Here is a 24,123-nt window from a genome sequence, read left to right on the forward strand (position 1 = left end):
GACCCACGTTACCGTTTCGGGCTATGCGTTTGGGCCTGCAGGCCCGGCCACTAGGTGCTTGCCTTCAAGCCCCACCTCCAGGTCTGGCTCCAGAGGGGGGCCCCGGTGAGCCGCGTCCGGGCAAGGGAAACCTAGATCCATTTGTTTCTTTCTTCATAGGGGTTTCTGGAGCCGTGATCTGTCTGGTCCCTCACCTAGGACCTGTTTGCCAAGGGGGACCCTACCAGGGGCACGAAGCCCCAGACAACTTAGCTCCTAGGATTATTGGGACACACAAACCCCTCCACCACGACGGCTCAAGGAGGAGGAGATAAAAGTAGTAACACAAAATGTTGAACACGGGTTATTTGATGTAGCCTGCATCTGCGTTTTGCCTTTTGATAATTTATATCTAAGATATACTATTTTACTACTATATTAATATTATAGTCCTTTATTTTCTCTGCATGGACATAGCAGTGACTCTGCCCTGCAAAAAGTTATTTATTCATAGTTCTCCTCGATGATCTTTCAACTCTAAACACAAAAGATGACACATTAACCTTTGGAGTAATGAGACTTTTAATAAACAAAATAATAATAAATAAATTAATTAACAATTTCCATCCAAAATAAAATGAAGATGTACTCACCAGCATTCCAGGCGCAAAACGCGACAATGAGCGTCACCACAAGTGCCGTATTCATTCTGAGACCCCCCCCCCCCCCCGAAGACCACTTCAAGTTAGAAAGCCTCTCCCCCAACTCAGCTGGATGCAGTAGCCGACAGTTAGTTCCAACAGCTGTAGCACAGCAAATATGGCAACTGGCAGAATAGCTCGTCTGAAGTGACGGACTCTCACTGAGCCCTGCGGACTCTAATGTCACAGATTGAAAATTGTCACACAGAAAAATACTGAGAATGAAAGAGCGTGACTGTTTGGCACGGTTAACTCTTTAATGACACGTTTACGTAAAAAAGTTCACATCAGTTTTATTTGGATGTTACAGAGGAAAACACCAACATTTTGCAGTAAAATGCCAAGTAGTAAAGAAAAAGATAACCTTTTATCCAAATTTGATCATTTCAGAATTTAAATCAAAAAGAAATTGAAACTATGGCCTGCAATGTAAAGGTTCTTAACATTATCAACGGTATTTGGATATTTGTGGCATTAATATAGTTGTCTGCAACTGCTCCATTAAACTAATCTCATTATAGCATTGTTTAATTGATTTAATTCAAATAAAATAAAAAATGTTGGTTAACAGTTACATTAGTAATTGGTTAATCAATTTCATGATGAATAAATAAATGATGAACCTTTTAAGATCATTTGTTGATATTTTTTTCAATAATTATTGAATTGCAAAGGTTAATGTATAAGATTTTAACATCCAAAGAGAAGACCAAATAAACTAAAGATACGGCATGTAAAAAATAAATAAATATGCTAAGAAAATAACAATAATTAAAATTCAACTGACAATTTGGTGACATTTTATTCATGCATCTAATTATTGTTTAATTGATTTTTAATACAATAAAAATAATAACAACACGACTCATTCAATTCCAACTTTGCAGGTTGTTTTTTTTCTCATTTACAGTAAGGCCCAAGTACTCTTTTGTACTGTCCACCTTCACGGTTCGATTTGTGAAATTCACACAATCTTCCCGGTCCCATCACGACAAACGTAGGACAACGTCATGTCTACCATGTTCTTGACAATGGCCGTAGGAGGGTGCACGTTGTGAGGTTGGCGGTGCGCCACGCACATCTGCCAGGCGTCCACCAGCATAACGTCGAGACCCTTGAACACGGCGCGCAGCACCGCGTCCAGCTGCAGCGAAAACCAGTCGCTGTTGTACAGGCTGGCGTCCCCTTCCAGGGCCTGAGGGTTGGCCGTGCGGACCACCACCGCCGTCCCCGGCGCCCGGTCCAGGAGTCGCACCACCGCCTTGCGGATGTGCCGGAGGCGGCGTACGTACACCTCCGCGGGGAACGTGCTGAAGTGAGACCAGATGCTGAGCGCCACCACCGTGTTGGGACCGCCGGCCAGGCCGTCCAGCTCGTTGGCGATGTAGCGCAACTCGCTGGCCGTGACGGTGGAGAAGCGGATGGGTGGCCCGTGGCAGCGGTACTTCAGCAGAATGTTGTGGGTGCTGTCCACCGCCATGAAGGGCCCCACCTTTTTTGGACTCTGCAGGTTGAATTCCTTCAGCTCTGCAGAATACAACAAAGTCACCAAAGTGGAAACAAGTGGTCAGGAGCAACTGTTCTGGATCTTATTGTTAAGGATAACAAAGTCAGTGTTTTGGAGTGGCCATCGCGAAGCGCTGATCGAATTGAAAATTTATGGGTAGACTTGAAAAAGTTTGATTCAGTTACAGCAGTTCTGTCAGGAGGAATTTGGACCAAATTGCTGCCAATCACTGTGAGAAGAAGCTTGTGGAAGGATATCCAAAACGTTTGACCACAGTTGCAAGGCAATGGTACCAAATACTCATGAAATGTATGTAAACGTATGACTTTAAAGAAAGTAATAGAAAATTGCTTTTTTTTTAAAAAAAAACAAAACTAATTATTCTCGCAGGGGTTTGATTCCAAATTATTGTGCAAATGAATATTTTTCTCTGATTTTCCTAATTAGTTGATACAAATGAGAGTCTGCATAATTTTCAAGTTATTAACAAGCAGAATAGACAAATATTTTTGAAGAAACCGAATGATAATAGTATTTTTTATTTATTTCCAAAAATTTAAATGCACTGTTCCAAAGTATTAATCACACTAGAGTTTGTCGGTTTTGATATCCGATATGATGCAGATACATACACCTGCTCGATGTAATAGGACCCCGAATGCTAACGTGAACTTGACAGTGATCTGCAGAACTTGGAATCAAGACACACCAACTGAAAAGCCGACATCCTGTCTTCTCCCTTCATTGCGAACAAGTGTGGAATTAGTACAGCATATATATAATTGACAGTTAAAAGAAGGAGAGAAAAAAAAAATTACAAAAAAATTCTACATTTGTACTTCAGCACATTTCAGAGTTTGTGCATTATTCCTTGAACTTAAGTAATTCTACATTTAGCAGTGTCTTTTTTTTTTTTTTAAATCTGTACTCACTTCAATACAAAGTGTGAATATTTTGTCGACCTTTGTCCACCACCCGAGCAAGCTGCCACAACACTATGAGACGAAGCGCTCACCCGGAACCACAGCAACAAGGTATTCGAACCACTGGCGCATGGTGGAGTCGCCGTACATGTACACCAACTTCTTGGTCAAACACTGAGTGATGGACGTCTTATCAAAGTGCCGCATGGTGACGCCGCCCAATGGCCTCCACGAGTCCTGGTAGTAGTACCCAGATGTCGCCAACTTCACAGGGTCTGGTTTTTGACTGCCGCTTTCTACATTGACGGCAAACACAATGTCAATATATCGCCATCCGCCAAAAAAAGCGGGAGTCATTAGTCTGAAGGTCTGCAGTACCTTTCCTGGGAGGCAACACGTTGATGGTATCCGATGTGGATGCACGGATGGGAACTTTGACATTCACACCACTGATGTCAAAAAAGTGGATTACAAAGGTTGAAACAGGAATAGCAACAAATAGATACTACAGGGGTACTTATACAGTACAGAGATAAAAAGAATTCTGCCCAGACAATTTTATGGGGGAGCCATAAAACCTAACTCCCATTCTTCTATGACACCAGAAAGCGCTCCCACTGGGATATGCTGATCCATGCGTAGTTCAGTTTGCACATTGTTAAATGGGACGTCATAAAGGGTTTCAACAAAGTTCTACTACTTAGTTGTAGGAGTGAGCGTTCCAACCATACAACTTACGTCCCTCGGAATCGTGACGTACCGGAAAGTAAACGCAATTTTCAGAGTCCATAGATTGATGCATTTAAAAAAAAAAAACTTTCTGAACTGAAGGTCACACGGGGATGAAACAATGTTCTACCCAGACACTTTTAGGATGAGCCATTCAAAAGTTCCACCTTTTTCTAGGACACAGAGAAGTACAGTAGTGCAACAGGATTTTGAGGCTATTTGGGGGATGGGGGGGGGTTAGAGAATTCTTCCATTTAAAATAACTAATGAACTCAAACTGTTTTTTTTTTTTGTTCATTTGTTTGTTTTCTGGGGCGGGGGGGTTTGGGGATACAGGGCTAAAACTGACAAACCAGAAAATTATACGAGTGAGGAATTGAAAATGGTACCAGTCACTTCCCTAAAACCTAACTCCCGTCCTTCTCTGACACCAGGAAGTACCCCAACTGGGATTAGGGGGTCCACGGATAGTTTCGTTTGAACTAACTTTAGAATGGAAGGTCAATTACAGACTTTTTTATAACCATTCCAACAAGTACCTGAACCATGAATTTGGATGAATGGGGATTTGGGGTGAATTTGGAGGTTTTGGGTCCAAGGATCGTTACGTTTTGTACTGATATGAAACCCAGTTTAACCATCATTTTTATAGCGTAAAAGTTCTAATAGAATCTTACACATCTTTCTATGAAGAAGAAGAAGAATCACCTTTTATTGTCATGAACATGCATGCATGCACAAGAAATGCAGTTGGAACTTTCCAAAACTCCAAATGTGAATTAGGGGTTAACAGCCTGTTCTGTTGGAAATACCTTTGGAGTAGCTTATGTCAATCAATCATTGAGTGTACAAACCTCTTAAAGAGCAAAGCTTCCTTTTTGGTGATGATGTTTTTGAGGTAGCCTCCCTTGGCGTGGTTGATCCTGGCATCGCAGCTGAGCATTTTGGGCTTGTAGCAGTACCACGGCTCTCCGGAATGAAGGTCCGTGTAGTTGCACAGTGGCCCCTTGTCTTGCGGCAGGTACATGTTGCACACCATCTTCTGAGAATGATTGCCTTGGCGAAAAAGGCTGACGAAGAACACCCGATCCGGCCGTTTGTCCCTCAGCCGCCGCAGCACGGCGACGGCCTCGCTCGAGTGCACCATCGTGACCGCAACCTGAGCCGAGCCCTCCCACAGAAGCGGGAATCGAGCCGAATAAAGTCCGTTCTTGTGGTCCAGCACCTGCCCGGCCACGCCCGCCTTGCATTTTGGGGAGTGCAACCGAGCCAACAGCAAATCTCCGCCGTAGCGCTTGGGTCGGCCCTCGAAGTCGTGCAGGTGAACTTGTACTTCCAACTGGTCGCCCACGTACCAACGCTGTTCATTTTTGGAGGGGACGATTGTAAACAGGCTGTGGGCCGGGTCACTCGTCCGAGACAAGTTGGGTGGTGCTGAGCCAGGAGGTGGCTGGGGCCAGGCGATGGAGTCCAACAGGTCCCCCTCTTCCAGCTCTTCTTCAGGTGACAGTGGCTGTCCCCAATGGGGATATAAGGTGTGATTGTCGTGTAATGTTAGGCGGCTTCTAGATTGGTTCGATGACTGGATCCGGTTCTGGAACTCGTACAGTGCTGACATTCTGAAGTTCTGAAGAGATGACATGCACTACAATGTTAAATTGGAGTCAGATTTTTTTTACTGTACAGTAGTGCTACAACCTGTGAGCAAAGAACAAATGGTCAACCCTTTGGCGGCCACAGAAGCGCGTGGTCCCGCTAAATTTCCGAGGAGGGAAAGATTGTCCCAGTAGCGCGGCCGATGGTAATTATTCTTATTATTTTGGTCAGCGGCTTTGTGACCCGTGAGAGCGTGTGCAATGTCTGTCGCTGGGAATTCCGAAATCCCGAAAAAAAGAGACCAAGATGTAAATCGGCAGTGTGAGAGATTACGTGCAAAGGGCCAATTAATACAGAAGAAGGTGGAGAAGATATAGGGGAGTGGTGAGGAAGTGTGGGGACGCTTTTCTTTTCACAGACACACGCCACATGACACGAAGTTGGTGGAGAAGCCGAGTCTTTGGCAGTATAACCTTTGCCTGTTTTTTTTTTCCACAGCTGCCGAGCTCCATGCATGAGTAGCAAGCGGAGGGTTTTCTTGTTTTAGTAGGGCTGGTGGCCATCGGTAGTTCAGTTTATTCATTGTTTCTCTGTTAACCAATAGTATTTAAAATAAAATTCTATATATTGTAAAGAAAAAAAGAATAAGAGATAAAGTCTATAATGTGTGTTTCATCGGTATACATGTGTATTTGGGGGGGGGGGGGGGGTGGAAAAGGGGGTCTCACACAGGGCGCCATTCAAGCGAGGACCACCACTGATTGTGCTATTCTGAAATGCCTTATAGTTAATATGAATCCCATTAAAAATAGAATATGTTTTGCCTGATGAGTCATTTTCTTTAAAAAAAATAAAAATAAAATGCTACGCATCTTACAAATTCTGCCAGGGTATGTACACTGAGGAGTAAACTGTAGCACGCAAAAAAGATTCAACAAACTTCTCTCACCTGCCCAATGGTGATGTTGCGCAGCAGAAATATGAGGCCGAACAGGGTGACAAAGCTGAGGATATATTTCAGAACGCTTCGGAACATGGTCACTGTGCATGTGATCTTGCTGATTATCTGCCATCGCTGCAGTGAAAATAACGTCATCACACAGCCATTCATGGCCCTTATCTTCAACACACCTCTTTGTACTTTTCCACGCAGTACAGAGCCACAAAGTCAAGAATAAAAACTTCACCTCCCCTTTCGAAAAGCTCGTTGGGGCCTCTGAATTAGGGTTGGGAATCTCTGGCACGAGGCCGATTCGATACATAAAGATACACAGGTAGCAATTCGATTCAAAAACGATATCTTCTGTTCTTCTTCTGTCCCTGTCCCCATCCTGTCCTGTCTTACAGGCAGAACTATTCGATTCAATTCAGTATGGGAGGAATAAGATTCTCGTTTCGACTCGGTGCAGAAAAAATGTGATAGTTCATGTTTGCGCTAATCATAAAGAGCCTTGACTTGACCCAATTCTATAAGATGACATTTGTCAAACCTTATTTTCAAACATTTTAAATAAAGCATTGTTGCTTTATTTAAATAGACCACAACAGTACGACCATTTGAAAGATTTTCTCTTCTCAAACAATATTTAAAGAGGCATGGGGGGGGGGGGGTCTCGCACACCCTGCCATTCAAGCTAGGACTGCCACTGCACACGCTCACTCTTTTTTTTTTTTTTGTTTTGCTGCTTGCTGAGTGCTGACTGACTTTTTACATTTTATGTCGCAACGACTAGCTTAGTTCAACAGGCGATTGTTGTGTCAGTTTCGGGACATACCTGGCTTTGTGTCCTCTCGGAAGTTTCTTTTTAGGGTCACGCAGTACCAACTCGAACGTATAAGTGGACTACGAGGACTCGAGAAGAAGCATTAGTTTGCCGAGTTACAGCCCAATGAAATTGCCAAGATGTACCTACCTTTGCCATATTGTCTGCCAGGATATGTAATCATATGGTATTGGACTGGACCCCAAAGCAGACTGAGGCGGAGGGAGTAGATGAGAATGGTTTATTTGGAGGTAGCGCAGGGTTTGTATTCAAGTCTGTAATGTGTGTTTATCATCGGTATACATGTGTCTTTGGGTGGGGGGGGGGGGGCAAAGGGGGCCTCACACAGGGCGCCATTCGAGCTAGGACCATCACTGATTGTGCTATTATGAAATACCTTATAGTTAATATGAATCCCATTAAAAATAGAATATGTTTTGCCTGATGAGTCTTTTTTTTTTTTTTTTAAGAACGGTACACACCTTAGAAATTCTGCCAGGGTATGTAAAACATATGAGTACAAGTGGAGCAAGCAAAAAGAGATTCAAGTAACTTCTCTCACCTGCCCAATGGTTGATGAGAGTCACTGAGCAAATGTTGCAAATGGCTTGAAAGCGTGCAGATTCGTCTTCGCCAAATGAACGGCCTTTGAAAAGGATACCGACAGCAGTGTTGCAAGTCTTACCGGCTGTATTTTTAATTCCACCTCGGTTACTGGCCGGTTGGCTGAGACCCTCCCCCGGTGTCGGGATTTGTGTACGAGAAAGAATCACTGAGTTAACTACAAATATTTAAAACATTTTAAACACCGAGTACAATTAAACGTATTAGAATCCAGCTTGTAACTGTGCGCGCAGCCTATTTACTTCTTTTATTATCCAGTACAATACATTTTTTTACTATTCATTCAAGTACAGCATGTTTTTTTAAGTGCAGTTCAGTTGTATTTAACTTTCTAGTACAGTAAAATACATTTGCAATATATTTGCAATTAATTGTGTGAAATTGTGTTTGTTTTTAAGCATTTTAGTACAACTTTAAATTTTCTGTGCAATGTATTTGAATTGTATCAATTTGATATGTTATTTTCTTTTCCTATTATTAGTTTTAGGGTTAATACTCAAACTGCACTTTGTTACAGTGGCTTACAATAATATTAAATGCTGTACACTTTTTAGTGGTTGTTTTTGACGAATATTTAAGAATACCACGTTGCGGTATTTTAATTTTGGTCATTATGGTGTACTCGGACAACAAGGTTTTTTTGTTTTTTTTTGAGGTGGTACTTGGTGGAGTAAAAAGTTTGAGAAAAACTGCGTCAACACTTTAGGTTGAGTTTTTCCGAGATGAAATGTTGGTTGTAGTGACATCTTCTTGCCCTTTGAATACTTACAATGAGTCAATGAACCTGACGTGCATGTTTTTGGAACGTGGGCGTAAGCAAGCTGGAGTACCCGCAGAAAACCCACACGTGCAAAAAGGGAGAATATGCAAACTCCACGCAAAAAAAATTTGATGAATGATGATCTCGTCTCAATTTACTCGCAAATTTGTTTAATCAATGAAATCTGAAAGCCTAATTTGATGTCAAAGGGGCAGAGCCACTAAATTCTTACCCATACCTGACATAATACAAAAAAATAATAATAATTATCCCTTTGTTTGAATGCAAACACATCAAATTCATGAGGAGAATCTTTGTATCTAATGAACTGTTTTTAATCATTATACAAAACAACCTCAGATGTGTGCTTAGTGACTGTATTTGGTCCTGAAAAATATAGTATTGCAATGTAAAATGGAATCAACTGATAAAGAGAGGTATTATTAACATTCCATTTTTTACAGGCGCATAACAATTCTCAAAATGATCCTTAGTTCCCATCACTACAATATCTTTTGTATTTTTTCACTTTCAAATTCATCTCATTGTACCCTCTAGCAGACCGGCTTTTGGCCCGCGGGGCGTATCTTTGACACCACAGCTTTATGGTTTTCAGGATTGAGCGTTCCAATGGCTCAGATTTTGCCGTTCAACTTCCTTTTATGAAACGGGGAAGTACCTCAATCAGGCTTTTGGAGGCTTTGGGGGTCAAGGGATTGTTAAGTTTTGTAATTACTTAGAACGAAAGGTATGAGGAGAAAACATTTTTAATGTTTTAGGCAATTTTAGGCTAAAGGACAGGAGTACAGTGATAAAAGGATCAGACAAAACTGATGCAATAGTTCCAGCCACACCCTTAAAGCTTCACCCTCTTCCTTATCTGACAGCAGGAAGCACGCCAACTGGGAAAGTTCAGTTTGAACTAACTTTTAAACGCCAGGTCAATTCTAGTCTTTCTACAAGGGCCGGGGCGATTAACGAATTTATTTGATTAATCCGAATTTCTGGCGCACACTGTGCGATATTTGTCCACAAAAACAATAACGACTATATTTTGCGAGGAAAGTGGCAGTTACCCACTGAACCACTATTCTATTAAAACCCTATAGTTGGTTAGGCCAAAAAAAAAAAAAAAAACAGCACTCTAATATGGGGCCACAAAAACAACATTTTGCTTCAAAGGGCTCTATTCTTCATAAAATGCTCTATTAGGTCAGAAAATAAGTTTGATACTATGTCGTGCCATGAAACTGCTGTCTGATCACAAAAATGTAATGATCACTGGCAGCTTTATTAATCCAACATATTTATTCATGAAGTTGCATTTTGCAGTGGTGCAGTTCTACACCACTGCAAACTACCACCACAACAATAAACATATTTTTGAATGAATTTCTTCAAATAGATATTTGACCTTATTAGAGTGTGTAGGCGTCCCTAATAAAACGACCACTGGGAGCTTACTGTAATTGGCATCGGAGATTCCGGTTACAGTAGAGTGAAGATTGCAAATGTAAAATAATCATGCAATCAATACAAATAATAAAGAGCTTTCTTTTGTATGTGTTATGCTATTATGCTATTCTATCTTTTAAGTCCCATTAGCAATTTTTGTTTATCTGTAGTTTGTCTTCATTTTCATTTTTTATTCACAGCTTTTGTGCGATTTTTCCACACATTTTCCCCTCACATTTTCGGAGTCGGAATAGTAAAGATCATGCACACAGTTTGACCTTCGGTGACACTTTAAGCAAAGGTGATGGTGGTGGCGACGGGCTTTTTTTTTTTTTTTTTACAGCACATGTTTTCCAATGTTAATGCCACGGTGACTCATGTGTTTGGGCTTTTGTGTACAGGGTGAGTAAACATACTTAGTTTTAAAGCATGCAAATAGCAACCTTTCATAGACAATTGTCACTATAAACAGAGCATTACGATTTAACCGCGACCTTTAAAACCAAACTGGAATCTATTAAGAGACACTGGTTAACAGCTGTGTGAGTCACGCGAGAACGATCACAAACATGAAGTGAACTTACACAATCTAATGAGGGCCGATGCACGAGATGTAGCAAAAAGTTTGCCTTTAAAAAAAATTACACAGACTGAGAGGTGTTCCTGTGTTTGAAAATATTGCTTTGCTGCTATCTAGTGGCAACTTGGTGCCTGTAGTCACGCCAAAGCTTTTTTTAAATCGAAAAAAAAAAAAAAAAAAAAGTGCTTTGCTGTGGTCATGTCTAGGATATTACAACCTGTTTTTTTTTGTGTGCGCGTCAATTACTTGCATGGGAGAAATGTTCAAATGAGGACTGATTATCGGTATGTGTGTGTGCCGCTTTTGTGTCTTCAGACGTTTGTCCACCTGCTCAATTTTGGGAGTGAGGATGAAGAAGCGACAAAAACAAATGTTCAAGCATGCAATAGCTCAGTTTTATATCACACGTTCCTTTCAGTCTTAATCTTCCTCATGAAACAGATGTGGGCACAGTGTTGCACCTGGCATGCTTGTAGATGCGAAGATTGATCAAATTAGTAATGGATTCGGTCTTTCAGCAATGCAAACATTTTATTTTACCTCTTTATTATAAAACAATGAGAGAGCAAACAGCAGGACACTATTAAAAGTTACAAAGTTTTTGTTTTGTTTTGGTTTTTTGTTTTTTTGGTTTTTTTTTAACTCTTTATATGGTCTGATGTCTTATTCCGCATGCATGTAGAAATAATCATGTACTCACAAGTGGCCCTTAACTACTATATTTCAACAAAAATGTGATTGGATGCATTTCCATCCACTTCCTCTCACGCTTTGCTTTTCAGTTCATCAAGCGCTTACATGTTTGTCAGCCTCGTGAGATCCGTGCAGCCAAAATCTCTCTCAGGCCCCCAAGTGATGAAGCGATGTGCGCTGAACTGTGACGGCGAGCTGTACTCAGAGAAACGACTCAAGTTTCATTGCCAACGTCCAAAGTCAATCGTCAGCTTGGCCTGCAAGTGGGACACACGCTTGAGTGGTTCAATAACAAATGGAAGCGGTTGCAACACAGTTGCGAGGGGATATAATGACTGTTTTACTTGTCTAGCTCAAGTCGATGCACATGCATAGGTTTTTTAGCTCCACGGCTCCCCCTACAGCCATGAAGTGTAATTGCCCTTTAACCACTGTGATAAAACAATCTTAAACCAACAAAGACATGATCATAAGCCATTCAATGTACACGCTAAATGTTAAATGAACATCATGTCATCAAGTCAAATTCAAATGTTAGCGCGCTACCTAGGCCTGTAACGATAATTACGATATCAACTTATTGTTCAATAAATAAATGGACATGATCGTTTTGGTGGACTTGATAAATTGTCGTTGCTTCGGGTTGGACAGCTGTGTCATGAGCCACTAGCGGGCTCGTGGAATGCCGGCAGACCGGCTTTGGCTCCGTCCAATACTCCACAGCGGTAATGCTCCATGTGGCGCGTGTAAATCCACACAACGGAGACACTTAAGGAAAAGTTAACTGTTTGTTATGTTCGCTAGCCCGTGAGCTAAGGAGCTAAACAGCTCGCTAACAATAGCGCCTCGCTCCGAGTTGTCGTGTGTGTTAGTCCCCAATTAACACACACACACCGGAAAGTTCATTAACTGTTTAAGAATAACCTCAGCAGCACATGTTATTCAGTCAGAGGTTGACCACACCGAACATATTTGATTGACAGATGAGGGGCTCGTCTTCAGCGCCTTCAGCCGAGCAGCAACACAGTCGTGCAGCTCGAGGCGGGCCTTATTTTTCATGATTTCATGGGCGTAAAAACAACAATGATACCATCGTTGACCGTGATAGTTTTTGGGAAAATATCTCGTCCTAAAAAAAAATTGTTATCGTGACAGGCCTAGTCCCTGGTCCCGTTTCGGCAAACGTAGGACAACATCATGTCTACCATGTCCTTGACAATGGCCCTAGGAGGGTGCAGGTTGTGAGGTAGGCGGTGCGCCAAACACATCTGCCAGGCATCCACCAACATGACGTCGAGACCCTTGAACATGCTGCGCAGCACCGCGTCCTGCTGCAGCATCAACCAGTCGCTGTTGTACACGTTGCCGGCTCGTCCCGGTTCCTGAGGGTTGGCCGTTCGGATCACCACCACCGTCTCCCGCGCCCGATCCAGGAGTCGCGCCACCGCCTTGCGGATATGCCGGAGGCGGTGCATGTACACCTCCACGGGAAAGGTGCTGAAGTGAGCCCAGATGCCGAGCACCACCACCGTGTTGGGACCGCCGGTCAGGCCGTCCAGCTCGTTGGCGATGTAGCGCAACTCGCTGACCATGACGGGCTGGATGCGGATGGGTGGGCCGTGGAAGCGGTACTCGAGCAGAATGTTGCGGGTGCTGTCCACCGCCATAAAGGGCCCCGACTTTTTGGGATTCTCCAGGTTGAGTTTCTTCATGTCTGCAGAGCAAAATACAATGAAGCGACATAAGCGGAAACAAGTGGTCAGGAGCAGCGAGGGGTGCGGTATCTTTCAACAAAAACACGCAGACGTTGGCACAAGCACTGAAACTGTGTGTGACGACTGTGTGATTCATCCAGAGTCACTATATACACTAAATATCTGTGTAATATAGGAATTATATACACTACTTCTACGATATTATTTGAAGGACATACCACACAGCCCTAATTACAGCTAACCTCAACAGTCTTGAAAGAATATATTATACTATAGTCTGTCAAGGTGATAGACTGCACTCCTTGTTGCCTCAGGAAAAATGATCTGCGAATAGCGAAAACCTGCGAGTATTTGACACCCACCCAAAAAGGTTTTTAATTTCGATAGATGCCACAAGATGGCAGCCAATCATGTTTTTCTTTTAAACAAGACTATGGCCTGAAGAAATATAGTTCCTCGCCTCTGTTCCATTGGCTTGGCATCAAGATGTCAGCAGATGGCGCCAAACCACTATTTTTATATTAGACATGGGTTTGGCCTGAGCAGACAAACAGCAAAAAGGTAAGTTTTTCAGCGCATAATGGAGGGAAGGTTCCCCGAAACAATTGCAATTTCAGCAATGCCGAACCATGAATATGTTGGGGTTCACAACACTCGGCCTTATACTTGAGTGTTGGGGAGGAAGGGGTGTCATAAAATCAAGGAGTTGACCCCGGCCATCACCCGACCTCTACACGCCACTGCTTGCTTTAAAGCTGTGCTGAGTGATTTTTATTTTCCTTCTGAGTACGAACACGATGCAAGTTAATTAAGAGGGAAACTATTTTCTGTGCAAGGTTTTTTTTTCCCCCCCTCGTTGTGCCAAAACGGACGTGGTATAAAACGGGCTCCATGCACACATCACTTCCGCATTCGGTGTTCGGTGGCATGTTATCGAAACAGATAGTGAAAACTATGGCAAGTCGAGTCAAGTCAAGCTTGTCTACTTTTCATGCTCGGCTCTCGCCAAGCCAGCCAGCAGGAGTAGGGGGCGGGGCTCGAGAGACTCGGCGCTTGCCAGTCTTTTTTAAACATCTGTAGTCACTTAAAAAGCGAGTGTGACCGTTTTTCCACCTCTGTCCACCACCTGAGCCAAGCCGCCGCATCGCTATGAAACGGAAGCGCTCACCTGGAAGTACAGTGAGGAGAAATTCGAACCACTGACGCAAGGTGGAGTCGCCGTACATGTAGACCAACTTGTTGGTTAAACATTGAGTGATGGCGGACGGCGTGTCAAACTGCCGCATGGTGACGCCGCCCAATGGCCTCCATGAGTCCTGGTAGTAGTACCCAGACGTCGCCAGCTTCACGGGATCCGGTTTTTGACTGCTGCTGCCTACATTGACAACAGACACAATCACGTGAATAGATCGTCACCCCTCCACAAAAAAAAAAAAAAAAAAGTAAAGGTCATTAATTTAAAGGTCCGCAGTACCGTTCCTCGCAGGCAGCACGTTGATGGTGTCTGTTGTGGAAGCATGGATGGCAACCTTGACGTTCTTGCCTCTGATGTTAAAAAAGTAGATTACAAAGGTTGCAACAGGAATGCAGCCCTATGGGGGGCACAAGTCAGTGCAAACTGTAGGCCGGTCCCAAGCCCGGATAAATGCAGAGGGTTGCGTCAGGAAGGGCATCCGGCTTAAAACCTTGCCAAACAAATATGAGCGTTCATCCAAAGAATTCCATACCGGATCGGTCGTGGCCCGGGTTAACAACGTCCGCCACCGGCGCCGTCAACCTGCAGGGCGCTGTTGGAAATTCAGCTACTGTGGGTCGAAGTCGAAGTCAAAGAAGAAGAAGAAGAAGAAGAAGAGGTGGAAAGCGGGTTCTTCGGCAGAAAGAGAAGAGGAAAACACAGAGCCTAGAACTGAATGTGGGGACTTTGAATGTTGGGACTATGACAGGAAAATCTCGGGAGTTGGTTGACATGATGATTAGGAGAAAGGTTGATATATTGTGTGTCCAGGAGACCAGGTGGAAAGGCAGTAAGGCTAGAAGTTTAGGGGCAGGGTTTAAATTATTTTACCATGGTGTAGATGGGAAGAGAAATGGAGTCGGGGTTATTTTAAAAGAAGAGTTGGCTAAGAATGTCTTGGAGGTGAAAAGAGTATCAGATCGAGTGATGAGGCTGAAATTTGAAATTGAGGGTGTTATGTGTAATGTGATTAGTGGCTATGCCCCACAGGTAGGATGTGACCTAGAGGTGAAAGAGAAATTCTGGAAGGAGCTAGATGATGTAGTTCTGAGCATCCCAGACAGAGAGAGAGTCGTAATTGGTGCAGATTGTAATGGACATGTTGGTGAAGGTAATAAGGGTGATGAAGAAGTGATGGGTAAGTACGGTATCCAGGAAAGGAACTTGGAGGGACAGATGGTGGTAGATTTTGCAACAAGGATGCAAATGGCTGTAGTGAACACTTTTTTCCAGAAGAGGCACGAACATAGGGTGACCTACAAGAGCGGAGGTAGAAGCACACAGGTGGATTACATCTTGTGCAGACGATGTAATCTGAAGGAGGTTACCAACTGTAAGGTAGTGGTAGGGGAGAGTGTGGCTAGACAGCATAGGATGGTGGTGTGTAAGATGACTCTGGTGGTGGGGAGGAAAATTAGGAAGACAAAGGCAGAGAAGAGAACCATGTGGTGGAAGCTGAGACAGGACGAGTGTTGTGCAGCTTTTCGGGAAGAGGTGATACAGGCTCTCGGTGGACGGGAAGAGCTTCCAGAAGACTGGACCACTGCAGCCAAGGTGATCAGAGAAGCAGGCAGGAGAGTACTTGGTGTATCTTCTGGCAGGAAAGGAGAGAAGGAGACTTGGTGGTGGAACCTCACAGTACAGGAAATCATACAAGGAAAACGGTTAGCTAAGAAGAAGTGGGACACTGAGAGGACCGAGGAGAGGCGAAAGGAATACATTGAGATGCGACACAGGGCAAAGGTAGAGGTGGCAAAGGCAAAACAAGAGGCATATGATGACATGTATGGCAGGTTGGACACTAAAGAAGGAGAAAAGGATCTATACAGGCTGGCCAGACAGAGGGATAGAGATGGGAAGGATGTGCAGCAGGTTAGGGTGATTAAGGATAGAGATGGAAATATGTTGACTGGTGCCAGCAGTGTGCTAGGTAGATGGAAAGAATACTTCGACGAGTTGATGAATGAGGAAAATGATAGAGAAGGGAGAGTAGAAGAGGCAAGTGTGGTGGACCAGGAAGTAGCAATGATTAGTAAGGGGGAAGTTAGAAAGGCATTAAAGAGAATGAAAAATGGAAAGGCAGTTGGTCCTGATGACATTCCTGTGGATGTATGGAAGCATCTAGGAGAGGTGGCTGTGGAGTTTTTGACCAGCTTGTTCAATAGAATTCTAGTGCGTGAGAAGATGCCTGAGGAATGGAGGAAAAGTGTACTGGTGCCCATTTTTAAGAACAAAGGTGATGTGCAGAGCTGTGGCAACTATAGAGGAATAAAGTTGATGAGCCACACAATGAAGTTATGGGAAAGAGTAGTGGAGGCTAGACTCAGGACAGAAGTGAGTATTTGCGAGCAACAGTATGGTTTCATGCCTAGAAAGAGTACCACAGATGCATTATTTGCCTTGAGGATGTTGATGGAAAAGTACAGAGAAGGTCAGAAGGAGCTACATTGTGTCTTTGTAGATCTAGAGAAAGCCTATGACAGAGTACCCAGAGAGGAACTGTGGTACTGCATGCGGAGGTCTGGAGTGGCAGAGAAGTATGTTAGAATAATACAGGACATGTACGAGGGCAGCAGAACAGCGGTGAGGTGTGCTGTCGGTGTGACAGAAGAATTTAAGGTGGACGTGGGACTGCATCAGGGATCAGCCCTGAGCCCCTTCCTTTTTGCAGTGGTGATGGATAGGCTGACAGATGAGGTTAGACTGGAATCCCCGTGGACCATGATGTTTGCAGATGACATTGTGATCTGCAGTGAAAGCAGGGAGCAGCTGGAGGAACAGTTAGAAAGATGGAGGCATGCACTGGAAAGAAGAGGAATGAAGATTAGCCGAAGTAAAACAGAATATATGTGCATGAATGAGAGGGGTGGTGGGGGAAGAATGAGGCTACAGGAAGAAGAGATGGCAAAGGTAGAGGACTTTAAATACTTGGGGTCAACCGTCCAGAGCAATGGTGAGTGTGGTCAGGAAGTGAAGAAACGGCTCCAAGCAGGTTGGAACGGGTGGAGGAAGGTGTCAGGTGTGTTATGTGACAGAAGAGTCTCTGCTAGGATGAAGAGCAAAGTTTATAAAACAGTGGTGAGGCCAGCCATGATGTATGGATTAGAGACAGTGGCACTGAAGAGAAAACAGGAAGCAGAGCTGGAGGTGGCGGAAATGAAGATGTTGAGGTTCGCTCTCGGAGTGACCAGGTTGGATAAAATTAGAAATGAGCTCATCAGAGGGACAGCCAAGGTTCGATGTTTTGGAGACAAAGTTAGAGAGAGCAGACTTCAATGGTTTGGACACGTCCAGAGGAGAGAGAGTGAGTATATTGGTAGAAGGATGATGATGATGGAGCTGCCAGGCAAGAGAGCTAGAGGAAGACCAAAGAGAAGGTTGATGGATGTCGTGAGGGAAGACATGATGGCAGCTGGTGTTCGAGAGGAGGATGCAGGAGATAGGCTCTCATGGAAAAGGATGACGCGCTGTGGCGACCCCTAACGGGACAAGCCGAAAGGAAAAGAAGAAGAAGACAAAGGTTGCAACAGGAATAGCAACAATGAGATACAATCAGCGGCACTCGAGGCACGCATCAGGTTACTCTTGCACAAACGTGTGAAAAAAAATGAAGATCACGCAAAAACGAGCCAAGTGTTATCATTAAGGAAGTACCTATCAACGTTTTGTGCGCATCAGCAGATAACTTTTGAATTGTGGTTCATAAACTCAAACTCATTGTAGTTCAGAGGCCACATAAAGCCTAATTTGATGTCAAAGGGGCAGAGCCACTAAATTCTTACCCATACCTGACATAATACAAAAAAATAATAATAATTATCCCTTTGTTTGAATGCAAACGCATCAAATTCATGAGGAGAATCTTTGTATCTAATGAACTGTTTTTAATCATTATACAAAACAACCTCAGATGTGTGCTTAGTGACTGTATTTGGTCCTGAAAAATATAGTATTGCAATGTAAAATGGAATCAACTGATAAAGAGAGGTATTATTAACATTCCATTTTTTACAGGCGCATAACAATTCTCAAAATGATCCTTAGTTCCCATCACTACAATATCTTTTGTATTTTTTCACTTTCAAATTCATCTCATTGTACCCTCTAGCAGACCGGCTTTTGGCCCGCGGGGCGTATCTTTGACACCACAGCTTTATGGTTTTCAGGATTGAGCGTTCCAATGGCTCAGATTTTGCCGTTCAACTTCCTTTTATGAAACGGGGAAGTACCTCAATCAGGCTTTTGGAGGCTTTGGGGGTCAAGGGATTGTTAAGTTTTGTAATTACTTAGAACGAAAGGTATGAGGAGAAAACATTTTTAATGTTTTAGGCAATTTTAGGCTAAAGGACAGGAGTACAGTGATAAAAGGATCAGACAAAACTGATGCAATAGTTCCAGCCACACCCTTAAAGCTTCACTCTCTTCCTTATCTGACAGCAGGAAGCACGCCAACTGGGAAAGTTCAGTTTGAACTAACTTTTAAACGGCAGGTCAATTCTAGTCTTTCTACAAGGGCCGGGGCGATTAACGAATGTATTTGATTAATCCGAATTTCTGGGGCACACTTCAAATAAATGTTGATTTTTTGGGGGTTTTTTTTCTGAGCGGCTTCCATAGATGTTTACACTTTACAACAAAGTAGCAACAGTACTTTACAAAGGACGGATGGTCAGTCATTTGGAAAAGGTACAAAATACTGGTATTGTTCAAATCTATTGCAACCACAAGGAGAACTGTGGACATGAAAGGAATCATTTTTCATAATTTTGCATACAACAACAAAGGAAGGCAATCATTATACCTTGCAAAAACAGTAATTTATCCACATACCGGTGGTAGCAGCTTCTAAATTAAATCAAATCCGGAGTCCAAATCAGTTGCGCATTTCACATGGTTCTGGTTTGTTTTTTCCCCCGTCAAGTCGCAGCCTATATACTCTTTCACCCGACAACTGCAGGTGGTGTGACCTCACAATCAGAGCGTCCAGAAGTTCAGCAAACATTAAAGCAGCGTAAAATTAATTGTTGAATTAAAAAGGATTAAGGAAGGTTTCAAAGGGTTTTTGCTTTTTCCTTTTATTGAATGGGTAAAAAAAATAATAATAATTTGGGGGGAGAAATAAGATCCGATTTTATTTTCAAGCCATATCATCCAGCCCTACATTCTACCCTGTGGAGAAGTCCGAAATCAAAAACAGTACGAATTAATGCAAATATGCAGACAATAACCAATCACGCAAATAAAACCAAAAGAAATCAAGTACAGAACCACACATGCAAATTAGCTATTCAGCTAACTCTTGCATCAAAGCTGTTCTGATCTGCACGTGCTACCTGTACCTAGATGCATGTGTGGCAACAATTGACACTTTTATTGTATTATTTGCAGAGATATGAGATATATTTTTGCAATAGAAGCGCAGTACATTTGTCCAGAACCATGAATTTGGTGGTTTGGGGATTTTGGGGAGATTTTTAAGTTTTTGGAGTCCAATGGAGGGGTCTTATTGTGGTTTGTGTATGCTAGTCTGTCTGTCAAAGCTCTTCATAAACACCTGTTATTAAAGGTGCTATAAAAATAAAGTTATTATTATGATTATTATTCATGATCATTGCATTTGAAATAACTTTTCATACATTTGTACAGATTTTAACCACCATTTTTAGGGCGTGAACTTTCTAATAGTATCTCACGTATGTTTCTATGACATTGGAAAGTACTCAAACCAAGTTTTGGCGTCCACAGATTGTTCTTTTTGAAAAAGCTTTTCAAACAGAAGGTCATACGGGGATGAAACCAAGTTCTATTTAGGCAATTTTAGGGGTGAACAGTTCAATACCTCAACAGCTTGTTCTGTTTGAACTACTTTTGGAATAGCTCATGTTAATCAAGCACTGAGTGTACAAACCTTTTAAAAAGTAAAGCTTCCTTTTCGGTGATGAGGTTTTTGGCGTAGCCTCCCATGCTATGGCTGTATCTGGCGTCGCAGCTGAGCATTTTGGGCTTGTAGCAGAACCATTGATCGCCGGAGTGAGGGTCCGTGAAGTTGCACAGCGGCCCCTCATCTTGCGGCAGGCACACGTTGCACAGCATCTTCTCAGAATGATTGCCTCGGCGAAAGAAGCTGAAGAAGTACACCCGATCGGGCCGCTTCTCCCTCAGCCGCCGCAGCACGGCGACGGCCTCGCTCGAGTGCACCATGGTGACCGCAACCTGAGCAGAGCCCTCCCACAGCAGCGGGAAGCGAGCGGAATAAAGTCCGTTCTTGTGGTCCAGCACCTGCCCGGCCACGCCCGCCTTGCATTTTGGGGAGTGCAACCGAGCCAACAGAAAATCTCCGCCGTAGCGCTTGGGTCGGCCCTCGAAGTCGTGCAGGTGAACTTGTACTTCCAACTGGTCGCCCACGTACCAACGCTGTTCATTTTTGGAGGGGACGATTGTAAACAGGCTGTGGGCCGGGTCACTCGTCCGAGACAAGTTGGGTGGTGCTGAGCCAGGAGGTGGCTGGGGCCAGGCGATGGAGTCCAACAGGTCCCCCTCTTCCAGCTCTTCTTCAGGTGACAGTGGCTGTCCCCAATGGGGATATAAGGTGTGATTGTCGTGTAATGTTAGGCGGCTTCTAGATTGGTTCGATGACTGGATCCGGTTCTGGAACTCGTACAGTGCTGACATTCTGAAGTTCTGAAGAGATGACATGCACTACAATGTTAAATTGGAGTCAGATTTTTTTTACTGTACAGTAGTGCTACAACCTGTGAGCAAAGAACAAATGGTCAACCCTTTGGCGGCCACAGAAGCGCTAAATTTCCGAGGAGGGAAAAGATTGTCCCAGTAGCGCGGCCGATGGTAATTATTCTTATTATTTTGGTCAGCGGCTTTGTGACCCGTGAGAGCGTGTGCAATGTCTGTCGCTGGGAATTCCGAAATCCCGAAAAAAAGAGACCAAGATGTAAATCGGCAGTGTGAGAGATTACGTGCAAAGGGCCAATTAATACAGAAGAAGGTGGAGAAGATATAGGGGAGTGGTGAGGAAGTGTGGGGACGCTTTTCTTTTCACAGACACACGCCACATGACACGAAGTTGGTGGAGAAGCCGAGTCTTTGGCAGTATAACCTTTGCCTGTTTTTTTTTTCCACAGCTGCCGAGCTCCATGCATGAGTAGCAAGCGGAGGGTTTTCTTGTTTTAGTAGGGCTGGTGGCCATCGGCAGTTCAGTTTATTCATTGTTTCTCTGTTAACCAATAGTATTTAAAATAAAATTCTATATATTGTAAAGAAAAAAAGAATAAGAGATAAAGTCTATAATGTGTGTTTCATCGGTATACATGTGTATTTGGGGGGTGGAAAAGGGGGTCTCACACAGGGCGCCATTCAAGCGAGGACCACCACTGATTGTGCTATTCTGAAATGCCTTATAGTTAATATGAATCCCATTAAAAATAGAATATGTTTTGCCTGATGAGTCATTTTCTTTAAAAAAATAAAAATAAAATGCTACGCATCTTACAAATTCTGCCAGGATATGTACACTGAGGAGTAAACTGTAGCACGCAAAAAAGATTCAACAAACTTCTCTCACCTGCCCAATGGTGATGTTGCGCAGCAGAAATATGAGGCCGAACAGGGTGACAAAGCTGAGGATATATTTCAGAACGCTTCGGAACATGGTCACTGTGCATGTGGTCTTGCTGATTATCTGCCATAGCTGCAGTGAAAATAACGTCATCACACAGCCATTCAACACACCTCTTTGTACTTTTCCACGCAGTACAGAGCCACAAAGTCAAGAATAAAAACTTCACCTCCCCTTTCGAAAAGCTCGTTGGGGCCTCTGAATTAGGGTTGGGAATCTCTGGCACGAGGCCGATTCGATACATAAAGATACACAGGTAGCAATTCGATTCAAAAACGATATCTTCTGTTCTTCTTCTGTCCCTGTCCCCATCCTGTCCTGTCTTACAGGCAGAACTATTCGATTCAATTCAGTATGGGAGGAATAAGATTCTCGTTTCGACTCGGTGCAGAAAAAATGTGATAGTTCATGTTTGCGCTAATCATAAAGAGCCTTGACTTGACCCAATTCTATAAGATGACATTTGTCAAACCTTATTTTCAAACATTTTAAATAAAGCATTGTTGCTTTATTTAAATAGACCACAACAGTACAACCATTTGAAAGATTTTCTCTTCTCAAACAATATTTAAAGAGGCATGGGGGGGGGGGGGGGGGGTCTCGCACACCCTGCCATTCAAGCTAGGACTGCCACTGCACACGCTCACTCTTTTTTTTTTTTTTGTTTTGCTGCTTGCTGAGTGCTGACTGACTTTTTACATTTTATGTCGCAACGACTAGCTTAGTTCAACAGGCGATTGTTGTGTCAGTTTCGGGACATACCTGGCTTTGTGTCCTCTCGGAAGTTTCTTTTTAGGGTCACGCAGTACCAACTCGAACGTATAAGTGGACTACGAGGACTCGAGAAGAAGCATTAGTTTGCCGAGTTACAGCCCAATGAAATTGCCAAGATGTACCTACCTTTGCCATATTGTCTGCCAGGATATGTGATCATATGGTATTGGACTGGACCCCAAAGCAGACTGAGGCGGAGGGAGTAGATGAGAATGGTTTATTTGGAGGTAGCGCAGGGTTTGTATTCAAGTCTGTAATGTGTGTTTATCATCGGTATACATGTGTCTTTGGGTGGGGGGGCAAAGGGGGCCTCACACAGGGCGCCATTCGAGCTAGGACCATCACTGATTGTGCTATTATGAAATGCCTTATAGTTTATTTGAATGGCATTAAAAATAGAATGTGTTTTGTCTGATGACTCTTTTTATTTTTTTTTTAAGAACGGTACACACCTTAGAAATTCTGCCAGGGTATGTAAAACCTATGAGTACAAGTGGAGCAAGCAAAAAGAGATTCAAGTAACTTCTCTCACCTGCCCAATGGTTGATGAGAGTCACTGAGCAAATGTTGCAAATGGCTTGAAAGCGTGCAGATTCGTCTTCGCCAAATGAACGGCCTTTGAAAAGGATACCGACAGCAGTGTTGCAAGTCTTACCGGCTGTATTTTTAATTCCACCTCGGTTACTGGCCGGTTGGCTGAGACCCTCCCCCGGTGTCGGGATTTGTGTACGAGAAAGAATCACTGAGTTAACTACAAATATTTAAAACATTTTAAACACCGAGTACAATTAAACGTATTAGAATCCAGCTTGTAACTGTGCGCGCAGCCTATTTACTTCTTTTATTATCCAGTACAATACATTTTTTTACTATTCATTCAAGTACAGCATGTTTTTTTAAGTGCAGTTCAGTTGTATTTAACTTTCTAGTACAGTAAAATACATTTGCAATATATTTGCAATTAATTGTGTGAAATTGTGTTTGTTTTTAAGCATTTTAGTACAACTTTAAATTTTCTGTGCAATGTATTTGAATTGTATCAATTTGATATGTTATTTTCTTTTCCTATTATTAGTTTTAGGGTTAATACTCAAACTGCACTTTGTTACAGTGGCTTACAATAATATTAAATGCTGTACACTTTTTAGTGGTTGTTTTTGACGAATATTTAAGAATACCACGTTGCGGTATTTTAATTTTGGTCATTATGGTGTACTCGGACAACAAGGTTTTTTTGTTTTTTTTTGAGGTGGTACTTGGTGGAGTAAAAAGTTTGAGAAAAACTGCGTCAACACTTTAGGTTGAGTTTTTCCGAGATGAAATGTTGGTTGTAGTGACATCTTCTTGCCCTTTGAATACTTACAATGAGTCAATGAACCTGACGTGCATGTTTTTGGAACGTGGGCGTAAGCAAGCTGGAGTACCCGCAGAAAACCCACACGTGCAAAAAGGGAGAA

At 43.0% G+C, this 24,123-nt stretch overlaps 2 protein-coding genes across 10 annotated transcripts; both read right to left on the reverse strand.

Annotated features, from left to right (window-relative positions):
- Positions 1–902: 902 nt before the first annotated feature.
- LOC133487086 (NXPE family member 3-like) lies at positions 903–7,442 on the reverse strand. Of its 4 annotated transcripts, none has more exons than XM_061793100.1 (5): positions 7,349–7,442; positions 4,694–5,466; positions 3,489–3,559; positions 3,203–3,406; positions 903–2,207 (listed from the first exon to the last, which is right to left on the reverse strand). In XM_061793100.1, exons 1-5 carry the CDS (start codon positions 7,355–7,357, stop codon positions 1,645–1,647), a joined length of 1,620 nt encoding a protein of 539 aa, XP_061649084.1. In that variant the 5' UTR covers positions 7,358–7,442; the 3' UTR covers positions 903–1,644. The 4 variants fall into 4 exon arrangements, with proteins under 4 accessions (XP_061649084.1, XP_061649085.1, XP_061649082.1 ...); XM_061793101.1 differs by lacking the exon at positions 7,349–7,442 and adding an exon at positions 7,211–7,346; XM_061793098.1 differs by lacking the exon at positions 7,349–7,442 and adding an exon at positions 6,385–6,533.
- Positions 7,443–11,129: 3,687 nt separating this feature from the next.
- Positions 11,130–22,816, reverse strand: LOC133487018 (NXPE family member 3-like). 6 transcript variants are annotated; one of them, XM_061792953.1, is made up of 6 exons: positions 21,839–21,994; positions 20,168–20,940; positions 14,500–14,570; positions 14,194–14,400; positions 12,516–13,024; positions 11,130–11,567 (listed from the first exon to the last, which is right to left on the reverse strand). In XM_061792953.1, the coding sequence occupies exons 1-6, from the start codon at positions 21,983–21,985 to the stop codon at positions 11,532–11,534; spliced, it is 1,743 nt and encodes a 580-aa protein (XP_061648937.1). In that variant the 5' UTR covers positions 21,986–21,994; the 3' UTR covers positions 11,130–11,531. The 6 variants fall into 6 exon arrangements, with proteins under 6 accessions (XP_061648937.1, XP_061648938.1, XP_061648939.1 ...); XM_061792954.1 differs by lacking the exon at positions 21,839–21,994 and adding an exon at positions 22,793–22,816 and having other exon boundaries at positions 11,130–13,024; XM_061792955.1 differs by lacking the exon at positions 21,839–21,994 and adding an exon at positions 22,655–22,749 and having other exon boundaries at positions 11,130–13,024.
- Positions 22,817–24,123: the final 1,307 nt, after the last annotated feature.

The sequence above is a fragment of the Phyllopteryx taeniolatus genome, chromosome 12 (assembly GCF_024500385.1).
Source record: "Phyllopteryx taeniolatus isolate TA_2022b chromosome 12, UOR_Ptae_1.2, whole genome shotgun sequence".
NCBI lineage: Eukaryota > Metazoa > Chordata > Actinopteri > Syngnathiformes > Syngnathidae > Phyllopteryx > Phyllopteryx taeniolatus.